The sequence below is a fragment of the Bombus fervidus genome, chromosome 1, assembly GCF_041682495.2.
Source record: "Bombus fervidus isolate BK054 chromosome 1, iyBomFerv1, whole genome shotgun sequence".
NCBI lineage: Eukaryota > Metazoa > Arthropoda > Insecta > Hymenoptera > Apidae > Bombus > Bombus fervidus.
The window spans coordinates 19103776-19125688 of NC_091517.1; the positions used below are offsets into that span (position 1 = coordinate 19103776).

Sequence of the window (21913 nt, forward strand, 5' to 3'; positions counted from 1 at the left end):
TGTTTTATTTTATTATAATAAACAAATATAAATTGTAATCTTTCATATAAGGAAATTAATTTTTTTAGAAAATTTCCTGTTAAGAAAAATAAATAAAAATATTATCCGACGATAAAATAATTTTTTATCCATTCATAGAAACGAATGTCTGAAATACCGTCTTATATATTACTACCGCTAGAATCAAAAATAAAACTAACGGTACATTTATTTTAATATATTTCTATACGTTTAATGCAATAAAAGGTAAGAAAAATCCGTAATAAAATTTTTTTATTGAACAGTTAAACCGACTAATAAGCTACTTTCCTGCGGGACTACATGTTAGTCGCATGGCGAACATTGGCTTGACAAGACGTACGGTACGGAAGTTCCCGAGTACGACCGACTGATTGCGAAAGCCTTCAGAAACAACAACCGTCGGCCGTAAGTAAACGCTATTGTGATTTCTCATCGTTTTACTCGCAAAAATCATACATTTTCATTTGTCTGCCTACTACTATAACCAATTTAATACTAGTTTACCACGTTGCGTGTATTTTCTTCACAAAAAATCTGGTTAAAAGTTGGGAAATTTGATAGAATTTTCTCGAGGGTTGCTTTCGAGTCAATACAGCTCGTACATAGGTCGTGCGTCATGTCGGTCCCGAACGCATCTTCCGTTCCGTCGACTCCCTATCATATTTTGCAGTTTTATATCTCGTTCTAATTTCAATTTTTTCATTCGATCGACTAGTTCTCGTTTAAATAACAGCAAAATTAAACAATGCACGAGTGGTAATTGAGTGTTGTTTGCAAGCACCTACGCAACTCCCTCCCACTTTTGACATTTTAATCGGTGTGACTTTTGGTGTAGATTCATTCCTTTATCTTCTAGCATGTTTTATACACGTTTCAAGCTATGCACATCTCGCATTTTAATTAGAAGCATATTTTCTTTTAAGCTATACGTGAAAGCAAAATTTTCGACGTTTGATGATAAATCTCCTTCCACCATTACGTTTTGTTGCTTAGCTTCCTTTTAGATGAATTTTGAAATTAGTACCTTCCTTTCTTCGATTGTTGGTTACTTTCTGTTCAGTTGCAAAATCGATTCGTTTATTTAGAGAGTCCTATGCACACTGCTTACGTCAAAGGTTTCTTTAACTCTGCCCTGTTCTTTTGCTCATCTTCGGATCAATCGGCTGTTTCTTTATTGTTATAGGAATTTCTTAATTTCACTTATACTATAAAAAAGCCATTCTTGATACGCATAATTTTGTGTAAATACAAGAATTTATTTTAGTGAACTCAATTTTATTTTGCTATTCTACCACCCCTTATAAATGGGGGTAGTGCTCTGGTTCTTACGCCCATATTGACCATATTTTATCTTTATCATACTTCAAAAACGAAAATATATTTTCACGTAGCTCTTAAATTTTATTGGAAGTAATAATTCCTGTAAAAGGATTAAAACATTAAAAGCTTTTTTACTCGTTGAAAAAGAGTAAAGTTGGAATGTAAAAATTAACAGGGTTAATCGTCTCTTAAGAATTTCCTTTAGCCAAATAAACTTAGGAATTTTTTTAGTGATATATTCTAGAATAAGTTTGAGAAAAAAGTGTTCATTTCGACAAAATTTTTGCTGTTCGATACATTTTAATACATTCGTTTTGTGACGGATATGGAGACGGACTCTTGTAAACATATGTATGCATGGAGCACACATACGTATTCATCGATCAATGTGCACGCACACGCATAGGCGTACACGAACCAACCAGACGTACACTGTCATGTTTCTGACGTTTCGCTGGAATTTTTGTACATATATGGCCTCAAATTTTCGATTAAGATAGATACTTTTCATGTTCTCCATTTTATATATTTAAAATTATAATGTCGTTTCTTTGGTAGATTTTACATTTGTAATTCATTTATCTTTCTATTCATTACTGTTCATTGTTGTATGCTATGGTTGAACAAAGAAACTACAAAATGATGCCGAACTAATAATATATTGCGTTATCTTTCTAACAGAGAACAACTTTTAGAATCGTTTTTATAAATTTTGAATTTCTGCTTACTTAAAAAAAAGCATTTTTGGCAACTATTTTTCATCTATTTCGTTTTGTCATAATACTTGAGCAAGTGATCTTCAATTTCATTTTTGGTTCATTGTTTTTCTCATTAAAGATTTTTTTAAATATATCAATATATTGTTATTATATGTGATTTCTTTCTTTAGAAAATTTTTTAGAAAATTTAAGTTAGAATCTTTTCTATGTTCAAAGTATCTTTTTTGTTAAAACAAAAACTAAATTGGGATATAAAATTCGAAAATTCTAACAGATTTATAAGCATGATTCGGTTGAAATCAATTTTAAATAAGAGTATATGTAATTCGTTCAAAATCAATTTTCGTTTCGATGTGAAAAACTTGCCACCTCAGTTTCTATAATGCTATACTAACGATCCAGAATTCTAACGATTACAACCTCGAAACATTTAATACTTGGGGCAGAGCGTGTTACAACATGCGCACCCGTGGCGAGCGCGTTTGCCGTGCGCCTTTAAATGCTCGGCCATATGACTGTTCCTATGTCGGACGTGTGACGACCGTATGTGGCCTCTTTGTTACACCAAACTTAAACGCTTATCGTACTATGAATAGACGTACTGATTTTCTTTCAGCTGTCCACTTTGTGCGGCTAATTTGCACTTCGCCACGTAACTATGTCACTTGCTAGAAATTTTTGGTAAATTTGGCATCTGTGTTTCTGTGCATGTACTAATTATGCGAAGCATAAAAATGATCGTGAATGTATAAAACAAAATTACAACTCTCTGGTAATTAGATTGTAGTTGGAATGTCGAGAAATTTTTAAATTACATGAAATTCATTAAATAATGAGATGTTAGATAATGTGCATTGTCGTGATAAACGTGAAAAATTTTAGAGGCAAGGAATTTTGGTCTCTTCTTTGTGTAATGCTATTTCTCTAGCGATTATTGTTTATAATGTTGGTAGTGTTATCATAGATATGCTATTTCTTTCTTTCTAGAAACATTTTAGAATATTATTAACGAGAAAATGTTCTCTATAGAAACTGCTTTAAGTGTTTAGTGAAAAATTTCATTTGAATTAGAGATACTTCACTTTCTTTTTCCTACAATCACTGATCTTATGCGTTATCGGCCTTCAAAAGTTGGCAACCTTGTTCTAACTCGTGGAGTGCAGCCGTCACGGCGCATCAATGACGTGTCATGAGGAAACAGAATAATGGAGTGTCTGAAGTATTCAAAGAAGGATAGCAACTGCTCGATCTAAATTTCGTTGCTATCTCTTTGTTTATTGTTAGCACGTGGCTCCACTTGTACATAATTATTTTTTAAGGTCTCGTTTAACGTCGTTTTACACTATGCACTGTTCAAAATTGTTAAAACTGTTACTGTCCTCACTTTTGTTTATTTAATTATATTTTCATCAGTAATTTTAATTTTATTTAGGGAAAAATACGCAGTATAAATTATTACAAGGTAATAGCTATTTTGGTAAACATTTAAAAACATTTAAAATTTTGGATTATTTTTTGCTTTGTTTTACGATAATAACATTCGTAGATATACTTATGACATATTCAACTTGGCATGCGCTGTAGCTTCAAAAACTATAAAATTGGTATAACTGTTTCTTTGCAATCTTGAACTTCCCGTGTCATAGTCCCAGAATTCCATAGACATTTAAATCATAGAATGCATTATTTCTATGATACATTTTTATACAAGTTTTGTATACAATTTACAATGAAATTATCAATATTTAAAATTATTATTGAATTATTATACAAAAAAGAAGAAAATTACAAAAAGTATTTGATTATAGTTTAATTACATATTTGTAAAATTATTTGGATATAGTACTTCGTTTGTCATGTCCAAATTGAAATGTTCGGTAAATATTTAAATGCGTATATTTAAATTTAAACAAGATAAATTTAGAACTGCTAAGAAATTTCAATTGTTATTTTGGTAATCGAACAAGTCAAAGTGATTGCCTTCCCTAAACCTTCGTGTAATTGTCTGACAACGAAAGTAATATAAATTTAAAAGGAAACGAAACCAAATACCGGTTTAATGCACCAAAGAAATTTTCAATGTCGAAGCATGTTGCAGACAGCGACCTTCGTCGTGCAACCCAAAGCAATACTTTTTAAGTCACAATATATGTATGTGTAAGTACATACATATTCAATGGTATTTAGTTTCTGCTTTTACCGGGCGAGAATTTTTGTAACCGTATATTGATATTCCAAAATTACATTGTTCATCCAAATTTTCTACATTTCTAAAAATCATCAAAAATAATTTACAGCAATATCGTATACATCTCCTATTTATACTATGCTGTTAACAATTTCAATTTACTCTTGGAATTATTATAATCGGAAAAAAGCTTGTTATTTCAATACATTTATTTTTCATCATGAAGTACATTTATAAAGATAAGCAAAACACTGCGCAGAATACTCAAGTTTCATTTATCGCATAAATTACCATAAATGCATACAATAATTAAACATTAAAACTCAAATTTATACATGTATATTTGTCTGACAATTTTTGCACATACTTCTAATCATTATAGATTCCACCTTACTTTTTCATCTCGTATACAGAGATAAATGTCTGTCATGGTAAAAAAAAGAGAGTCTATAATACTGTGATTCAAGGAAAAAGAACATTGCACAAAGAACTGTACATAGAATTGATATTGGAATCTTTTCTGTTCTCGAGATAAAGCTATTCTCTGTTTTCCTCCATCCGGTAGCATATAATTGAAAACAGACCGAAGGTTTTCCAGTCATGCACCCTAAATACATGGATCGCTTAGTAGAGGCGGTCAAAGGCGACCTTAGTCGAAGTCAGGACGAAGTTGTCCGACCTCACCCGATCATGCTGGCGATAGAAGCCGAGATCGGTCGAGGTGAGACGACGAAAGGTTCATTGACCGTCTGACCATGAGCCGCGCCCCACATACGATCCTCTCCACGTTTATCGTCCACAGCTTTTGGTTGTTTTGTTCGTAACCGATACCTCAAGATCAAAGCCGTTTCCCTGGAGAAGGTCCTCGTCCTGCCCGTTGAAGACCTTCACTTGTGAGCGCAATAAGGCTGCACACTGTTAATCCGTGCTTCCTGCCGTTAGAAGTCTCATTCTTACAAGTAGACTGCGGATGTTTATGCATCTATAGGAACCTTAAAGTTCCAGAAATCCATATAGTATGCAAAACTATAGTTTATTCAAAGTATAATAATATTTGCTGTAATATTTAATAAATGAAATAAATTTTTGCTTTAGATTCTATTTCTTTAATTGCATTCCAAAAAATAGGAATTTACATAAACATCTAGCAGCCTACTTATAAAGCAATTGGTATTTTGTTATTATATACAATAGATGGAAGAAAAGAAATTTAATTTTATTCTTTTTTAAATTTGTTTTGTTGTGATTTTGTATTTTACATGTTATATTATGTTCGGTTTCTATTTACTTGATTCCAAAATGATGTTTATTATCAGAAGAGAAATAAATAGATGTTTGTGTTATGTTTTTATGGTTTATTAATTGTTGGACAAGAGTGAATGTTTCTCACCCATTTTGCATAATTATACTTAGTACTACAATGTTGAAATGTAAAGAAGAAAAAATTTATGTTCCTTTTTCTTTACAAAAATTGTATGTGTTTGAAAATTTAATTTATTTTCTGGAAATAAATTTGTATTGTACAGTTTACATGAGTATTATGCATTTAATATATTGATATTAGTAAATTCTTTAAAAAGTAGGGTATTCTTTATTTGGAAAATACTTTTCAATTGTTCTTTTCATAAATTTATCCCTCAGTTTAAGAAGTCTTTCATAGAAACATTTAATTTATAAGATATTACATAATGATATAATTATCACATAATAATTTGATGACAATAGTATAGAATTCATTAAATATATTATAGTACACATAGTTCAAAGATTGATTAGATTTAATGGAGAAATAATAGGAATGCATTTTATGCAAAGAGATAAAATTATAATATACTTCTTCAGACTGCACACGATAACTTGTACTCTAAGCATCCCAATTGCATGTTTGTTAATACATCATATTTTTGCATCATTAGGTACAAAAGGCTGCGATATTAATAGTCAAACATGGATGGAGTAGCATGCGTGTAAGCAATAAATTATTGATGAAATGACAGGTATTCTTATTGTAATCTTCTTTTTGTTTCAGCTTCCTAAAGGAAGATCTGTGTGCTGTGATTTATCACTCAGGGGGCCGAAACACGCGCAACAACGGACAACCCCACAGGACCGGGGGGTGCTTCTCGTGTCTCGGGAGGAAGGTCAGGGTCTAGAAAGTTACCTTGACTGTAACAGTCATACACGAGCTGCTTCTTTTTACATCCAATCAATCTTCTGTGTTCACTGTTATTTGTAACACACTGAAATTAAAAAAATTCGATGCCTTCCAGGGACGATATTCGCTCCCTATCCGCTGAGCAACGCTGGATCCCTCCTTCAACTGTTAGACGCGATGCACTCACCCCAGAAAGCAGAAATGATCTCATCTTTAGAAAGGTGCGGGGTATTCTTAATAAGCTTACGCCGGAAAAGTTCGCAAAGCTGAGCAGCGACCTGCTCAACGTTGAGCTTAATTCTGATGTGATTCTCAGAGGTGTCATTTTTTTGGTAAGTAGGTCATAAGTGCTATAGTATGTAAAATAAAATCAAAGTCTGTATAATTTAATATTTATTACCATTACACTTCTAGATCTTCGAAAAAGCACTTGATGAACCCAAGTACAGTTCTATGTACGCACAGCTGTGCAAACGGCTGTCTGACGAAGCTGCAAACTTTGAACCACGAAAAGCACTCATTGAAAGTCAAAAAGGCCAAAGTACATTCACAGTTCTCCTTCTTAACAAGTGCAAAGACGAATTTGAAAATCGTTCAAAGGCAAGCGAGGCATTCGAAAATCAGGATGAACTTGGCCCAGAGGAAGAGGAACGCCGACAGGTGGCTAAGCGCAAAATGCTTGGTAACATTAAATTCATCGGAGAACTGGGAAAATTGGGAATCGTATCGGAAACGATTTTACATCGTTGCATCCAGCAATTATTGGAGAAGAAAAGGCGAAGGAGATCCAGGGGGGATACTGCCGAGGATATCGAATGCCTTTGTCAAATCATGCGTACCTGCGGCCGTATCCTTGACTCGGATAAAGGCCGCGGACTTATGGATCAATATTTCAATCGTATGAACTCCTTAGCTGAGAGCAGAGATCTTCCTCTACGCATCAAGTTTATGCTGCGTGATGTCATTGAGCTACGCCGTGATGGCTGGGTACCGCGTAAGGCTACCAGCACTGAAGGTCCAATGCCAATTAATCAAATTCGCAGTGATAATGAAGAGTCTTCGAGGGGAAATGGCTTCCATAGACGTGAGGATCGCCTCGGAGCTGAATTTTTAAGAAAAATGGGACGTAGCGGATTAGACATGGATATGATGGGAAGTATACCATTGACTTCTCCATCGTTCGGCATGCCATCCCCATTCAGCCCTAATGGATTCTCTGGATCTTCCGGGGTTACTTATGGCCGTCACAATCAACGTAACCAGCCGGGTTACTATCAGAATCGTAACCAAAACAACTATCAAGGAAAACACAATCAACAGCAACATAATTCACCACAAAACTTCAATAACAGTACGTATTACTTTATTAAATGGTAATTTATTATTAAAACACGTACATCTTGCTAATGAACCTCTTTCATTGAATTGCAGATAGCAATAAAGAACAATTACGCTTCAATAAAAATAAGATGTTGATTGGACATCCAGAAGAAGTATCACTAAGACCATCAGCTAATTCTATGATGTTTAAACAAACCAACATCAATCCCAACCTACCTCTCAACAGTGGTATGTATTTTAGTTAGTAAAATATTATTTAGTTTTGCAAATATTAATTTTTCAAATGCTTAGCAGTAACTGTTACAAATAATGTATACACATAATTTGGTTGAAAAAGATAATAACATTAACATATGGTTCAACCAAATTTATATTCTTCTACTTAAATAATCATATCTAATTTAGATGTTTAAATTTAACATATAAATGCTAATATGCATGGCCGCACACAGACAATTTCTAATTATTATTTCAATTAATAGATCTGTTCACAGGACGAGCATCGGAATTACCTCTTCTACGTACTAGCACATTGAAACCCAGCTCGCCATTATTGCACAAGGAATTGTCACCAGCAATCGTAATAAAACAAGGTCCTGTAGATAAACGAGAAAAAGCTCGTGATAGAAAGGACAAAGGAACCTCTAGAGAAGAGATACTGAAAAAAGTAAATTCCTTGATGGACGATCTTGCTTCTCATACGAATATGCAGGACGCAATAACAGCTTTTCAAGATCTTAAAATACCTGAACGATTTTTACGTCATGCAGTTTATACGTTATATTCTAATACATTAGACCGTGGAGATTCTGAGCGTGAACTTGCAGCTAAACTTGTAGTTGAATTGGAGAAAGCAGACATGATTACCGTACAGCAGATACATGAGGGATGGAAAGAACTAGTGTCCAATATTCCAGAAAAAGAGAGTACTGTGCCTTGTGTAGCTTCTCACGTTGCCTTCTTAACATCCAAGGCTATTGTGGATAATTTAATTCAATTAACCGATCTGGTTGCTGTGACAGAAAACGGTCAGCATCATCCGTTGTTTTTACTTACACTTCAGCAGTTACATAAAAGCCAAGGCAAAGCAAGACTCACACAGATCTTTAATGAGAGCAAGGTGAATCTTATTAGCCAGCTACCTGAAGCAGACAAGACAAAAGAGAGACTTGCGGAGATCTTGGAGGACAGAGAATTGACTTTCCTTTATCCGCTTCTTAAGATCCAGGGAGATATATGGCGTCAATTAGAATATGACCCAAATCCTAATACTCTTTACAAATGGATCAAAGAAAAGCTAGAACCTTCGCATCATTCTGATTCAGAGTTTATTAACGCTTTGATGAATGTTCTTCTGAAATACATTACGCAGGTTAGTATAAAAATTAATTAAAATCGTTACTTTATGTTACTATATTTATTAACTACGTATAATTTCTTTTTATATCTTTATTAATATTATATCATTATTATAATCATTTTGTTGGTATTGTAAATAGTTAAAAATCTCATGTTCTCTTTTCCATACATGATTTTGATATTTTTATAATTATTTCTATTTTTCATGTTTGTATTAGGAAACAATACTGGCACCTGGGGTTGATCCTTCTAGTGTAGGAAAATCAGTAATAGATAAGGAAAAAGCATTACTGGAAAAATATGCACGTTTGATGCGTTTACTCTTCGTCGATATAGAGTCTCAAGTAACAGCTCTCCATGCACTTCAAGCATTTTGGTTCTCGCACAATTTTCCAAAAGGGATGCTATTGCGATGGTTTGATGGACTTTACCGATTAGAGGTGATTGAAGAAGATGCCTATTTCAAATGGAAAGAATGTGTTACTGATGCTTATCCGGGCAAGGGTAAAGCATTATTTGAGGTAAATAGGACTTAAAATTTCATAATATTACATTAATGTTTCAAATTTTATGTATGTCTACAAATTAGCACAGTACTATACAGTACAATATGATCAGTATTCTTCATTAGTGAAATGCTCCTGTGCTATAAAAAGCACACTTAATTGCATAACAATTTCTATGAAACTCTTGCCCAATCTTCTTAATACCAATACACTTTTTGTCTTCATAACTATAATTATTCTATTTGACATGTGATTAGTAATTTATATCATGATAACAAACTAAACTTAAAAAAACTTGTATTAATTAATAATGTTTAAATGGTGTAGGTCAACAGTTGGTTAACATGGTTAGATAATGCATCCACGGAAGAAGAAAGTGATGATCATAACGACGATGAAGACAACAATAAAAACTACAGAATGCAAAAACTGTGAGAACAATACGTTCTTCCGGTTACCTATAATTTGGAATAGGGTTTTGCTATCTATATTACTGGACCAGGCGGTTTCAGTTTACTAATTGAGTTGTCTCCATCTATTGCCACAAACATCTTGTTAGTCTGTGTCAAGCCCTCGTTCAAAGAAGATGAAGAAGACAAAGAAGAAAAGGACTTTACAATCATGTCCACAAAAAAAAAAAGTAAAAAAAACAATACGGAAAACATACAGTTTGCAACCCATCGAGTGGTTTGCAGCAGACTTTCTAAGGAAAAAGTTTTAGAATGTTTTAGATAATTGAATATTGATATGATTTGTTATCATATTGGGCCAGCAGATGTATCAACATTCGCCGCTGTATGAACATCGGTGCAGAAAGAAACAAGAAAAAAATTAGTCTGGTGATTTGTGTTGTCAAAGTTTTTGTCTAGTATTGTGCATGTGTCACGTTTTTGTAAGTCTTTTTGTCCGCGTCACCAGCGAGTCGCTTGTTATCTCTGTGTACCAGCTTTTACATTTATTATGAGGAATTATTATCTATTATTAACTATTATATTATTATTACTATTATATAATTCATCACAACAGTCGAAATACATCTACTTTTCCTAAAGAAACAGAAAAAGATATCCATCAGAAACAGAGGACTGACTCAGTAGTATAATATATAAAGTGCGACTAATTAATTCTCTTTAAAAGGTAAAACAAAAAAAAAAAAAAAAGAAAAAAAATTGAATTGAATTTGTAGATCTTGAAAAAACGGGAAAACACTGAGTCAAACTTATACACACACCAATCAACCAAACACCATTTTTGCCCATGTACCTATATTTGCTGCTCCATTAATTCTACTCTAAAATACTAATCAAAGCAACCAGCAGCCAACATCACAATTCACTTTAACGTAACATAACATAAAAAGAATTTAGTGACACGACTAAATCGTATTTAAAAATAAACATACCTTGGTGTAATTTATTACAGATGGCCCCCTGGTTGTTCTGTCGATGAACCAACAGCCACCTTACCTTCTTTTCCTGCCTATAGTCTCTCCTAATTAGAATTCTACGCATCGACATATGATATTTTTTTTTAATTAGTGCGTAACTTTCAGACACGATGCCATAAGTTCGCCTAAAAGAAAGTTAGTGCAATATCGCAGCTTCTCATGATCGGTGAAAGAAGAAAGCAGATATTATTAATTTAGAAATTAATCCATTGACTTTCGCTTTCCCAATAGTACATTCGAATCGAATTAATTTTGTTAAGCCTCCTTGTACGTAATTATTATTATACACCGATTAATTAAACATAAGAATTTGGATACTTTTTTCCTTTTTTAATTATTTATCGATAATATTCCAGGACAATGTACGTATTAAAAAAAATTGTTACTTGCTACGTCGCCCCCTAATTCTTGCTGCCATAATGAAGAATTTGAATTAAACTGCATCTTTTTCCCACCATGTAGTAGGTAGTTCGCACCCAGAGTGTCGTCAGTCCAAATACTTATGTTGAATCGATCATTGTTAAATTTATTTCTTTTTTGAATACACATTTATCGTAGGTACGCATTATTCACAAATTAATTTAAAACTTGCTCTAGAAAAATAAATTCATTATTCTCGATACGTTTAATTCAAATCGTGTGTATCAGATGTGTATTCATTGTTTTATTTAATTCTCAAAGATAATGACTTAATCCTCGCTGCGATGAATTAGTGCTAATTTGAAAATATTCTTTGTACGTGGAATATATTTAATAGTGACATTAGTGTAATATTTTAATGAATATTTGTGGTATAATTATGTGTTTTGTTTGTTGCCTTCTTATTATGAACATGAAAAATAAGAAAAAATAATTATCTACATAAATAATTAGTAAATGATTAATATCAATAAGTACTATTCAATTTTTCAGCTGCTATGTAACATGCGATATTGTACTTCAACTTTATTAATTTATTTTTCTCCACGTATATTAATTATAAATTAATTGAAAATGAACAAAAAAAGCAAATAATGCAACATACGAATCATGTATAATATCGTCAGTATTATTTCTCACATAATGGACTACATTATAATCGTTTTTAATTGATCATAGACATTAAACTGATAAGAAATCTCTTTTATCTTTATCAATAAAATTTGTTCCTAGGATTATCATCTTTACGACTTTGTGTCTGTCGTTCTCTCTCACCATTCACTGTTCATTTTCACAATTAATAAAAAATTCACGGAAGTATTAAAATTTTTCATGAAAAGAACCGCTTTTCATATTTTCAAAAAAACTTTTTTCCTCATCTTGCATTAACTTCATTATCACAGTATATGACATTGTTTTGTCGTACTTTTAAATTATTATCTAAATAATCTTATAAAAATATCAAAATGGTACCTCATGCCCTTTTCTCATTATTTAGTTCTCTCGATTACCATTGTTATACTCACGTGATAATTTTAATAAATGCGTACAGTGTGTATATGTATATACATACATACATCCTCTTACTAGCATAAGAATCTCTATTTACAATGACGTGTATTGCTTTACAAGCTACTTTTGTATAAATCACGTTCATCTTCATCATCTCATGGACTTCCGAGACGTCGTGAATATTCTATCTCTATTGCATATTATATAATATAAAAGCGAACAATATGTATATTCGAAGATCAATTCAAAATTGACATACCGATTTTTTCTGTATATTTTGTTCTTCAAAACTATTTATATATATATATATATGTAATAGCGATACTATGTTAAATTTCGTGTTGACAACTGAATATATGTAATTCGAGTAATACATTTGAAAAAAAGTATCATGTTATTGAAACGATATAAGTAGTAGATAGGAAGCATCATCTAATCGAGTTTATCAACCAACGATTTACAACTTAGTGAATGTCCCATCGACAATGGACATAATAAAAAAAAATTCTTTAATTGTAAACGCGATATAATTCACACTATACACGGGAACGTTGAAATTTGTCAAAGAACATGATGAAGGAACGATGAGCTACCAATATTTCGACGATATCTCTTTCGCAGCACTTATAATGTTTCATGAATATGAGTCACCTGATGTCTTTTTATGTATATTTCGCGTGGAAACAATAATCGTACAGGGAAAAATTTTAATTGACCAAATACATGACTAAACTCGATTTTTATACGCATACTTGTCCATAACTTATATGACATACGTAACTCATAAGAAGGCGTATCGATAATGGATCGTTTAATATTAATCAACGGAAGAATCAAGATCTCTGTTTTTACCTCCATTATTACTTACCTCCTTTCCTTTCGTCACATATTTACGGCGAGAAGGGTAAACAAAATTAAAGTTTTGAACGTCGAATTGTCAACATTTTAATATACAAAATAGCATTGTTGGACTTGTAAAGCAAAATCGCTCAAAAATGATTCAAAAGGAACATTTCTCGTACCAATATTCCTATTTATATACTGCACATTTAGAGGTATATATACATATATATATTCTATAATGAAAACAAATAATACAAATATATGGAGATACGTGATGATTTTCTGGGATTTTGAGATTTATCGACAAAAAATGATAGATAAACTTCGACTGAAATAAATAACTATAACAAAAACTTGATATTATAAAAGAGAAAGTGCGTTCGGTGTATATTATTACTGCATGCAATATAGCATTACACGTGTTTGGCTCTAATAAACAGTGTTTATTTGGTATACGTGTAGAGCCTTTTTTGAAAACACAACTCTGCATACATATAAACAAATTATAGTTAACTATAATTCTAAATACGCGACGGTATTTCAGCAATTTTCTTTCTTTCTCTACGAGCGTTTCAATTTTTTAAATTTATATTGCTAATAACATTTACATTAAACTGATGTAATATATTATCAACTGCCATTAGTATATAGTATATATAAACGAAATATAATGCTTTTATCATATTGTAAAAAGTTATCTCGAGTACATTCGTACAACGTTACTTTACAATCTTACCTTTAACAAATTTTGTTCATTCTTTATTTTTTACTGATCCCTTTACAACAGACTTTCGCCGCGAAATCGATGAAACAAAAACGGATTTCAATGTTATCTAAAAAGGTATCGTTTCTAGATGTTACTTCTTACGCGAATCCCGTTATCGTGTCGAGGACATTCGATAATCCAGTTTACATTTTGTAAAAGAACATAACTTGTCGCTAAACGTTATACGGCAAGTATGTGTGTCATGTATGTATACATAGTCTAATTGGCGTGCCAGCGTTTCCAGATTATGTGTATGCGTTCTACGGCACGATGCAAAACACTTTGTCAAATGAAACACAATGCATATATAGGATATGTTTTAAAAATGACGCGTGCGATAATGATTTGTTTTTTTATTTTTGTTGTTGTTGCGAGCGTACGAGCGGTCTCTCTCACCTATGATCAAACTTTAACGATTTTAATAAAACTGAACAATCGTCGCGGAGAAATATAAATATAATATAAAATAAACTAATCACAGACTCTATCTTGATATATATATATTTTTAAGGTATTTACATTAGCAAGAATCGATCATTAAAGCAATACTTGCTACTTTATATTTACTTTCGATACAAGTCAACTAACGTTTCTCAAACAAATTATATTATATTATCTGATAAACTGCTTAACAATGATAGTTGTACCATTTTAAATGAAAGTAAGACGGGTATCGATTTATTTTAGAGTACGACCTGATTTTACTTCGGCTATGCACTACATGTGTATATATATATATATATATACATACACACATATATGCGCACGTATGTATGGTATGCATGTATGGTTATGTGTACATGTTTTTAGGGATATGTGAATATATATGTGTGTGAACGCATAGATAAAATTTCCTATCTGTGGAACAAGTTCGATTACGTAACAAATTTGCATTTCCCTTCACATGCAGTTTTAACAGTAATTTTCGTCCAATGTTAATTCAATTTTCAACGTTTACTGAATACATTATGTAAACAATCATTTATATTCACAAGCGAGAAATAAGTATGTTAAGATTGAGTATCCGATGAAATATCGTTTGATCGTTAAAAAAGGTTAAAACAAAAACGTTTTGACAAATCAATAAAACTCTTCTTTCTTATGTATCGTATTGACTTTTCTTTCTTTTTTCCAGCTACTTTTTTACACAAATTTCTCTTCATCTCATTCTCTATATTTTGTTTCTTTTTCTTCGAACACGTAAAACATCGAACAATGTTGCAGTGAGACGCGATTTAGGTACCAGTGATGTAATATAGAAAGCATGGTTCTTTAAATTGAATGGCAGTGATAAAAAATGGATCGTCATCATGCGTTTAATTACTCTTATCGCTAGTAATATAGTGTATGTATACAGCTAGGTAAATTTTCGATGATACACAAGTGAGTACTGATACTATTTGTCCAAATTAAATTTTTATTAAACACGGTTTTCTTTTCTGTAACATCGAGGACGAATTATAACATAAATAATTATTATTGATCAGTATCACTTTTTTGCGCTCAACAATGAGTCTATTTTTAATATAACACTGGAAGATAGTACATGAGGGGCGGCGGCGGCGGTGACAGCGGTGTCTTTCCTCCATCTGCCAGTGCTCTTTTCTCATTTATTTCCCTTTCTTAATCTTTTGGACTTTTTCATTCACTCTTCCTCATACACACTAGCATTCACCAAACTTCCTTTCTTTACCACGCACACACAACGTACACATACACGCCTATTTGCACATCGATTTTTACTTTCGCTCTCAACTACACAAGATTTTTTGGTATACAATTAATACCCAACCTAATCTAGCCTAAAAAACTCTTTTTAATCGTATTGTGTAAAGCATGGCGGGTGATATATACATTGCACGGGAACAATTTATGATCAGATAGCAGATGTTTCTTTCTTTTTCTTTTAATTATCATTATTAGATAGATAGGAAACATATTTAGGATGGCAGGAAGAAGGGGGAACAGAGGTAATTGGCGTAATATATTCGTGTGCTTTTTTGCATTTTGTTCGAATATAAAGTTGTGTTTTGTTTAAAGTGAAGATCGCTCTTGCGCTCTCTGTCACTATCTTTCCTTCATTCTATCTCGTTGCAGAAAGCCACCACCACCGCTCCCCGGCTCGCATTTGCGTTTCGCTTGTGTTATACTGCTAGTTACGAATTATTCACAAGAAATGTTCAATTTTTCTTCCATTTCCTTTACGCCGTTTTTATTCCGTTTCTTTCTATCATCGTTGTTAAGAATTTGAAAAAAAAGAAAGCAATAGAATTTCTAATGCCTATTTGTTCAAAAAATTGTTTTTAGCAATGCAATTTAACATAGGTATATTTTCAAGCGAGGATCAATCAATAATAAAAGGATATCTCAAAGCTGAAAATTTTTTCTCCTATTACTCGTGCATTTTGTTTCTTTTTTTCTTCTTTTTCCGATCAGATGAATTCGAAGAAATGGGATTCGCATCTTTTTGGTTTCATGTGCTATTATCGTAAACTGAAATGGTTTTAAAACGTTTAGTGTTTTATATGTTTATTTCTCTCCCGGAAATGCGCCTACATGTTGAGCTTTGTTGTTTTTTAGATAGAAAATACTGCGCAGTCAATAAAATTTGGCAAGCGGGCGCAAAGAATTCTTGTCCTCGACCGTGACACGATATATTTATTACGGGGAGAGATGGTGGCCGATTAAAAGGCCATAACACATATATCAGAGTTCACCGTCAGCTCCCATAACAATGAAACTCCGAAAAAAGTTTCGTTTGCATCGTTTTTCAACCCCATAATTATATTTATTTAAAAACATTGTCACGAAAGAAAATGTAAAGTATCGAACGCATAATTTGTCCTTGTTTTCTTTCCCAAAAAACCTACATTTGTCGCGCCATTACAAGCGCCCGCTCGCCTGCACAAAACGAACTTAGTATGGAATGTACAAATGATTTTTTTCATCATTATTATCTCGTACCCCTTTCTTAGGTAGTCATACATCTGCTGGGACGTATGGAATCTTTTTTTTTTTTTTGTGGTGCCTTAACATACCTTTCACTTCATTAACATATATATATATGTATATATATTTCTAATGAAAAGTGAAATAAGTATGTTTACAGCTAAAAGAGGGGAATTACCGCTGGCCTTTGCAGTTACCCAGAATTATTCAAAACCATAATAAGTGCAAATTCCTAATACGTCCAGCAGTCTCTGAATTGACTTAATACTATCATGTATCTGTCCATTTTCTACTCACATTCATTTCATTTTCCTCTCTAAAATTTCATCCCACATACTATACTTTATGTCTTGTAATTTCGATTGTACAATATCTATGTTCTTTCCTTTTTTTTTGTTCAAGATATAGTTTGTACAACCATTGCATATTATGCTGTTTCTTACATGCAATCTTGCATTTTTCTTCCCACTTTCTGATTTAAATATTATAATTTTATGTAAACGTTTGTCGTAAAAGACGTTCATCTGCAATCTGTATACTGCCACTTCAATCGCGTTTAATATATGTAATTGTGCTAAATATTCTTTTATCATTAACAGTTTTTTCCTTTATACACTCAGTAGAGCCGATTATCTTAATTGATAATTCAATGTCAAACTACACTACAAATGATTACTATACAGTGAAAGAGAAATGTTCGACATGGGATATTTGGGGTCTTTCTTCAGTGTAACTCCCTGTCGCCTGTTGCTTTTCATATCTTCTGTACATACATCCTCTTCCTGCAAGACTGAATTATTTGTTTTTTCAAGTCAAAATATTTAATCAATTAATTAGATTTTCAGCACTCTTGTTACTTGCTTGCAGCATTTTTCAACAATTATGTTATTTATATAATGAATATGTACTTATTAAATGCTTGGACTCTAATATATCAACTTGAATACAGTATTACAGAAGGATGCTTAGATGAGTCGATGTGAGTATGTATGGAAAAAATGTGTTTAAGTAAAATGTCGAAACAAGTAATATTTTAATAGTCGGGGAGCGCTGTTGGTTGCAGGCGACGAGTCTTGCATTCCTGCTACTAAAATCATTTTACTTGGCGTACAAGTAGATGGCAACGATGAGACCGTAGAGACCCAATACTTCTGCGAAGATTAGAATCAAGATCATACCAACAAACAGGCGAGGTTGTTGTGCGGTACCTCTTACACCTGCATCACCAACAATACCAATGGCAAATCCAGCAGCTAGACCAGAAAAACCTACGGCTAAGCCAGCACCCAGATGAACAAAACCCCTAGTAAAAAGACCAAAAAAATCTCTTGTTAACTATGGAAGAGAAAAGTAGTTGATTACAAATGAAACTACTAACATCTAGTAAAGCAAAAAGAATTAAAACTAGGTAAGCCCCAAACTGATTAAGTAAGAATATGTATAAAGAAGCATTGCTAAGACTTCTAGAGCAATTAATTCATGTAGATTATGGTTTGTAACAATCTACCTAGATATTTCTTAATACATAGCAAATAAACTAGAATACTGCTTATAACATAATCAAATTGTATTTAATTTTGTTCAAAAATTATTTCTTTTAATAGCTACAACACAATATTTAGATAACTACAATACCTTCTATGAAATATATAAAAGAACTAAAATATCAAATTAAACCTCAATATAATATGAATCTATGCTTTAAATATAATACTTACAGTACTAAAATACATAAAGAATAAATATAAATCTGTTTCCTATTATATAGAATTGTTACATTACTATTGACCTAAACTATTTTATAGGAAGTTTAAATAATTAAGTAACTTGTATAACATACTTGTACAGACTGTATTTACTAGGTTCATCTAGACCACCAGCAATGAGAACAGCTACTACAAGGCCATAAATGGCAATGATACCAGCCATAACAACAGGAATGATAGATTTCATGATAAGTTCTGGCCTCATAACAGACATGGCTGCAATTCCTGTACCTGACTTTGCTGTGCCATATGCTGCTCCTAGAGCTGGAAGTAAAATAGGTATCATATAAAAATAAGTAACTTTTAATTGCATTTATCAATTAAAGATTTATATTACATTTAAATACAAGATTCTATGATTATACAATACATACGTTTCAATATAATATTTAATAAAATAGTAAAGCATGGTTACTCAGACATAGTATAGAAGGTTTTATCTATAGTATAAGTGAAGCATTTTATACTTTGATAGATATTTATACATATCTATGTATTGAATGCGGTATGAGATAAGAATTATCGGAAAACAACGAATGAATATAAAATGATTGGAATTAATATTATAACATTATAACATCTTTCTTTTAATAATCGTGTAACAAAATACATAATAGAAACTTTGACAGATCTCTGTGATGTGTCGATGATATTTCCTAGCCATCGAGAATTATCGATCTCGTTTAATATTAATCTCTAACGAGAAGGTCACGGACCCATTTCTATGACATTATTCGATACCGTAGCTATTTTTGTCGACATGTCTCTCAAAATTTTGGGGTTGTACATTGGTAAAAAGAAAATAAGAAAGAGAGAAATCTCAGGTAATAGTCATCAAATTATTCCGCTATGACTGGAAATCGTCACATGATTCTCACGTTGGCAGTCACATGATAATCATGTAAGTCCCATCTCGTGAATAGGGGGCGTGGCACAACCAGAAAATCTCTTTCCTTCCTTTCAATTTTTATGATTCGATTAGCAAAAACAATTTTTGATTTCAGCGATAAAAGAGAGCAACGTCCACAGAAAATTTATTACACATACGCACACATATGCAACTATATAAGTCGTTGACAAATCAAACCGATCAACTTCAGTCTTTGAAAATTTCTTAACTTTAGTATAATTAATTATTATGATGACATAAATGATTGTCGTTTAACTTGCTTAAAACCAAAAAATTAACTTCGATAAAGTTGATCAGTTTAGCTTCTATGAGTGGCTCGTATATAGATACAATAAAAGAAGAATGAAAACATAGAGACGTTAGAGTATTCTGGACAAGTGGGATAATTCTATTTGAACGAAAATCAGGATTTTTCATACATTCGAAGCTCCTCGTGGTTCTGATTCGTAGGTCAAGTTTTTCTCATATGTTGCCGTCCATTCAAGACTGGCGCACACGGTAAAAGGGATTCGTATTGATTTCCTTGATAGGGACCCACCGACGACGCTTCAAAGTTTAAGTTTGCGCGCTTGAACATGTTTTGCCTTCCTCTCTCCTTTCTTCGTTATAAGAGATTATCGAAAAATCGTTTTATCCAAATTTAAAACCTAAATCGATAGATAATGATATCGATAGTTGCATCTGGTGAAATCTTCCATCGATCTCCGTAAATCCTCTGTATTAGTTGCTTTCCGTACCCGTCAACTCAATTCATACAGGCTTTTATTCAAAAAGTATCCAACGAGGTCACCATTACGAAATAACACAGCCAATATCTCCCGGTCGTCCAAACGCGGCGCACGAATGTTTCTCTCGTAATGTAAAATTAAGCTCGTTGGACTGCATTTACGGAACATTACGAAATCCTAGATCTACGTGCCTAGAAAAATGGCGCTTCAAAATTGAATCTCTATCCTTGACATGTTCGGCGTGTAATTCAGATTAGAACGCACCTGTATCGCAGACTAATATTATATATTACCGGGTGACAGATTTGACACGGTATCAAAATATATTCACGAGATAGTGGAAATACGCATTCATCCTCATTGATTGTTCTACGAATCTAGTTTTTTATTGGTAATGACCGAAGAATAAGATGAGTCATATCGTGAACGATAAACGAAATTAGATATTCCCTAGAGGGTTGTTACAACTATATAATAAAAATTTGTTAATCCATCATGATATATTCTGTTTTTCCATACTTTATGCAGTTTGTAACAAAGAAAATGGCGTGCGTACGGTAAGAACTGCCAATGTTAAGAGTACATTTATTGAGCTACTCTCTCGTCTATAATTGTGTCATATACTTTGTCATATAGAACATAAATTATTAAGTTCGCGCTCTCTTCAAATCAAGTGTCTCTAGAGCAATTTCAAACAACTGAAACTCACCAGAAAATATAATGGCTGAGGCGGCACCCATTACTCCGAAAAAGGGAGCATAAACAGGAGATCCTTCAGAATATTCACTGCTCATTTTGATGCGTTTAGGACTCGTAGGTCAAATCGATCACGAGTATTTACAGGTTGTCGAAAACGCGAACGTGGGATGAAGAGCGATCTTCACGCACTCACTTCGCTAAACTAGTGCCACTGTCAAATATGGCCTACCGTACAGGAGTGCGGGTCATGTGACGAGTGACGAGTGAGAGAAGAAGAGCCTGCCGAAACTCGGTAATGTCTATTCCCTTCCTATTGGTTCGCGACTGCGGACTACACCGTTCCAAGCGAATCCAGTCGCGCCTTTCATCTTTTATATCTGACGTCAGCCATGCTATACGCTCTGTACAGAACCACTGTGCACCTCCACTGCGCAAGCTTTTGCTTTTCGGACCGCGTGACATACGTTTCCTTTACTTATTTATCTCTTATGCTAATTTCTATAATATACCTTCATCTAGAGATACAATGAATATTGCTTTCGAAATCTCATTTATCCTTCCGACTTACCCTTACAACATTTATCATGCATTTTGAGGTTATTTTACTAAAATGTACGCAGACACGTGACTACGTTTAAACAAAGATGTATCACTTGTAATTTCATTTTGGAAATGTTAGTTAAAGTTACAATGATTTTTTAAGTTAGGTAGTTATAGTATAAAATTTAAATATTCTTTTGATTAATGTATCGATGAAATAGTTAA

The 21913-nt window shown here is 32.8% G+C and overlaps 2 protein-coding genes across 4 annotated transcripts; one reads left to right on the forward strand and one right to left on the reverse strand.

Moving 5' to 3' along the window:
* Nucleotides 1-299: 299 nt before the first annotated feature.
* Nucleotides 300-11030, forward strand: Nat1 (N-acetyltransferase 1). Of its 3 annotated transcripts, none has more exons than XM_072006805.1 (8): nt 300-426; nt 6278-6389; nt 6519-6735; nt 6818-7754; nt 7835-7972; nt 8227-9116; nt 9322-9624; nt 9937-11030. In XM_072006805.1, exons 4-8 carry the CDS (start codon nt 6857-6859, stop codon nt 10042-10044), a joined length of 2337 nt encoding a protein of 778 aa, XP_071862906.1. In that variant the 5' UTR covers nt 300-426; nt 6278-6389; nt 6519-6735; nt 6818-6856; the 3' UTR covers nt 10045-11030. The 3 variants fall into 3 exon arrangements, with proteins under 3 accessions (XP_071862906.1, XP_071862913.1, XP_071862896.1); XM_072006812.1 differs by lacking the exon at nt 300-426 and adding an exon at nt 6147-6215; XM_072006795.1 differs by lacking the exons at nt 300-426; nt 6278-6389 and having other exon boundaries at nt 6397-6735.
* Nucleotides 11031-15495: 4465 nt separating this feature from the next.
* Nucleotides 15496-21469, reverse strand: Vha16 (vacuolar H+ ATP synthase 16 kDa proteolipid subunit). The gene is made up of 3 exons (XM_072006958.1): nt 21159-21469; nt 18886-19075; nt 15496-18348 (listed from the first exon to the last, which is right to left on the reverse strand). Exons 1-3 carry the CDS (start codon nt 21241-21243, stop codon nt 18144-18146), a joined length of 480 nt encoding a protein of 159 aa, XP_071863059.1. The 5' UTR covers nt 21244-21469; the 3' UTR covers nt 15496-18143.
* Nucleotides 21470-21913: the final 444 nt, after the last annotated feature.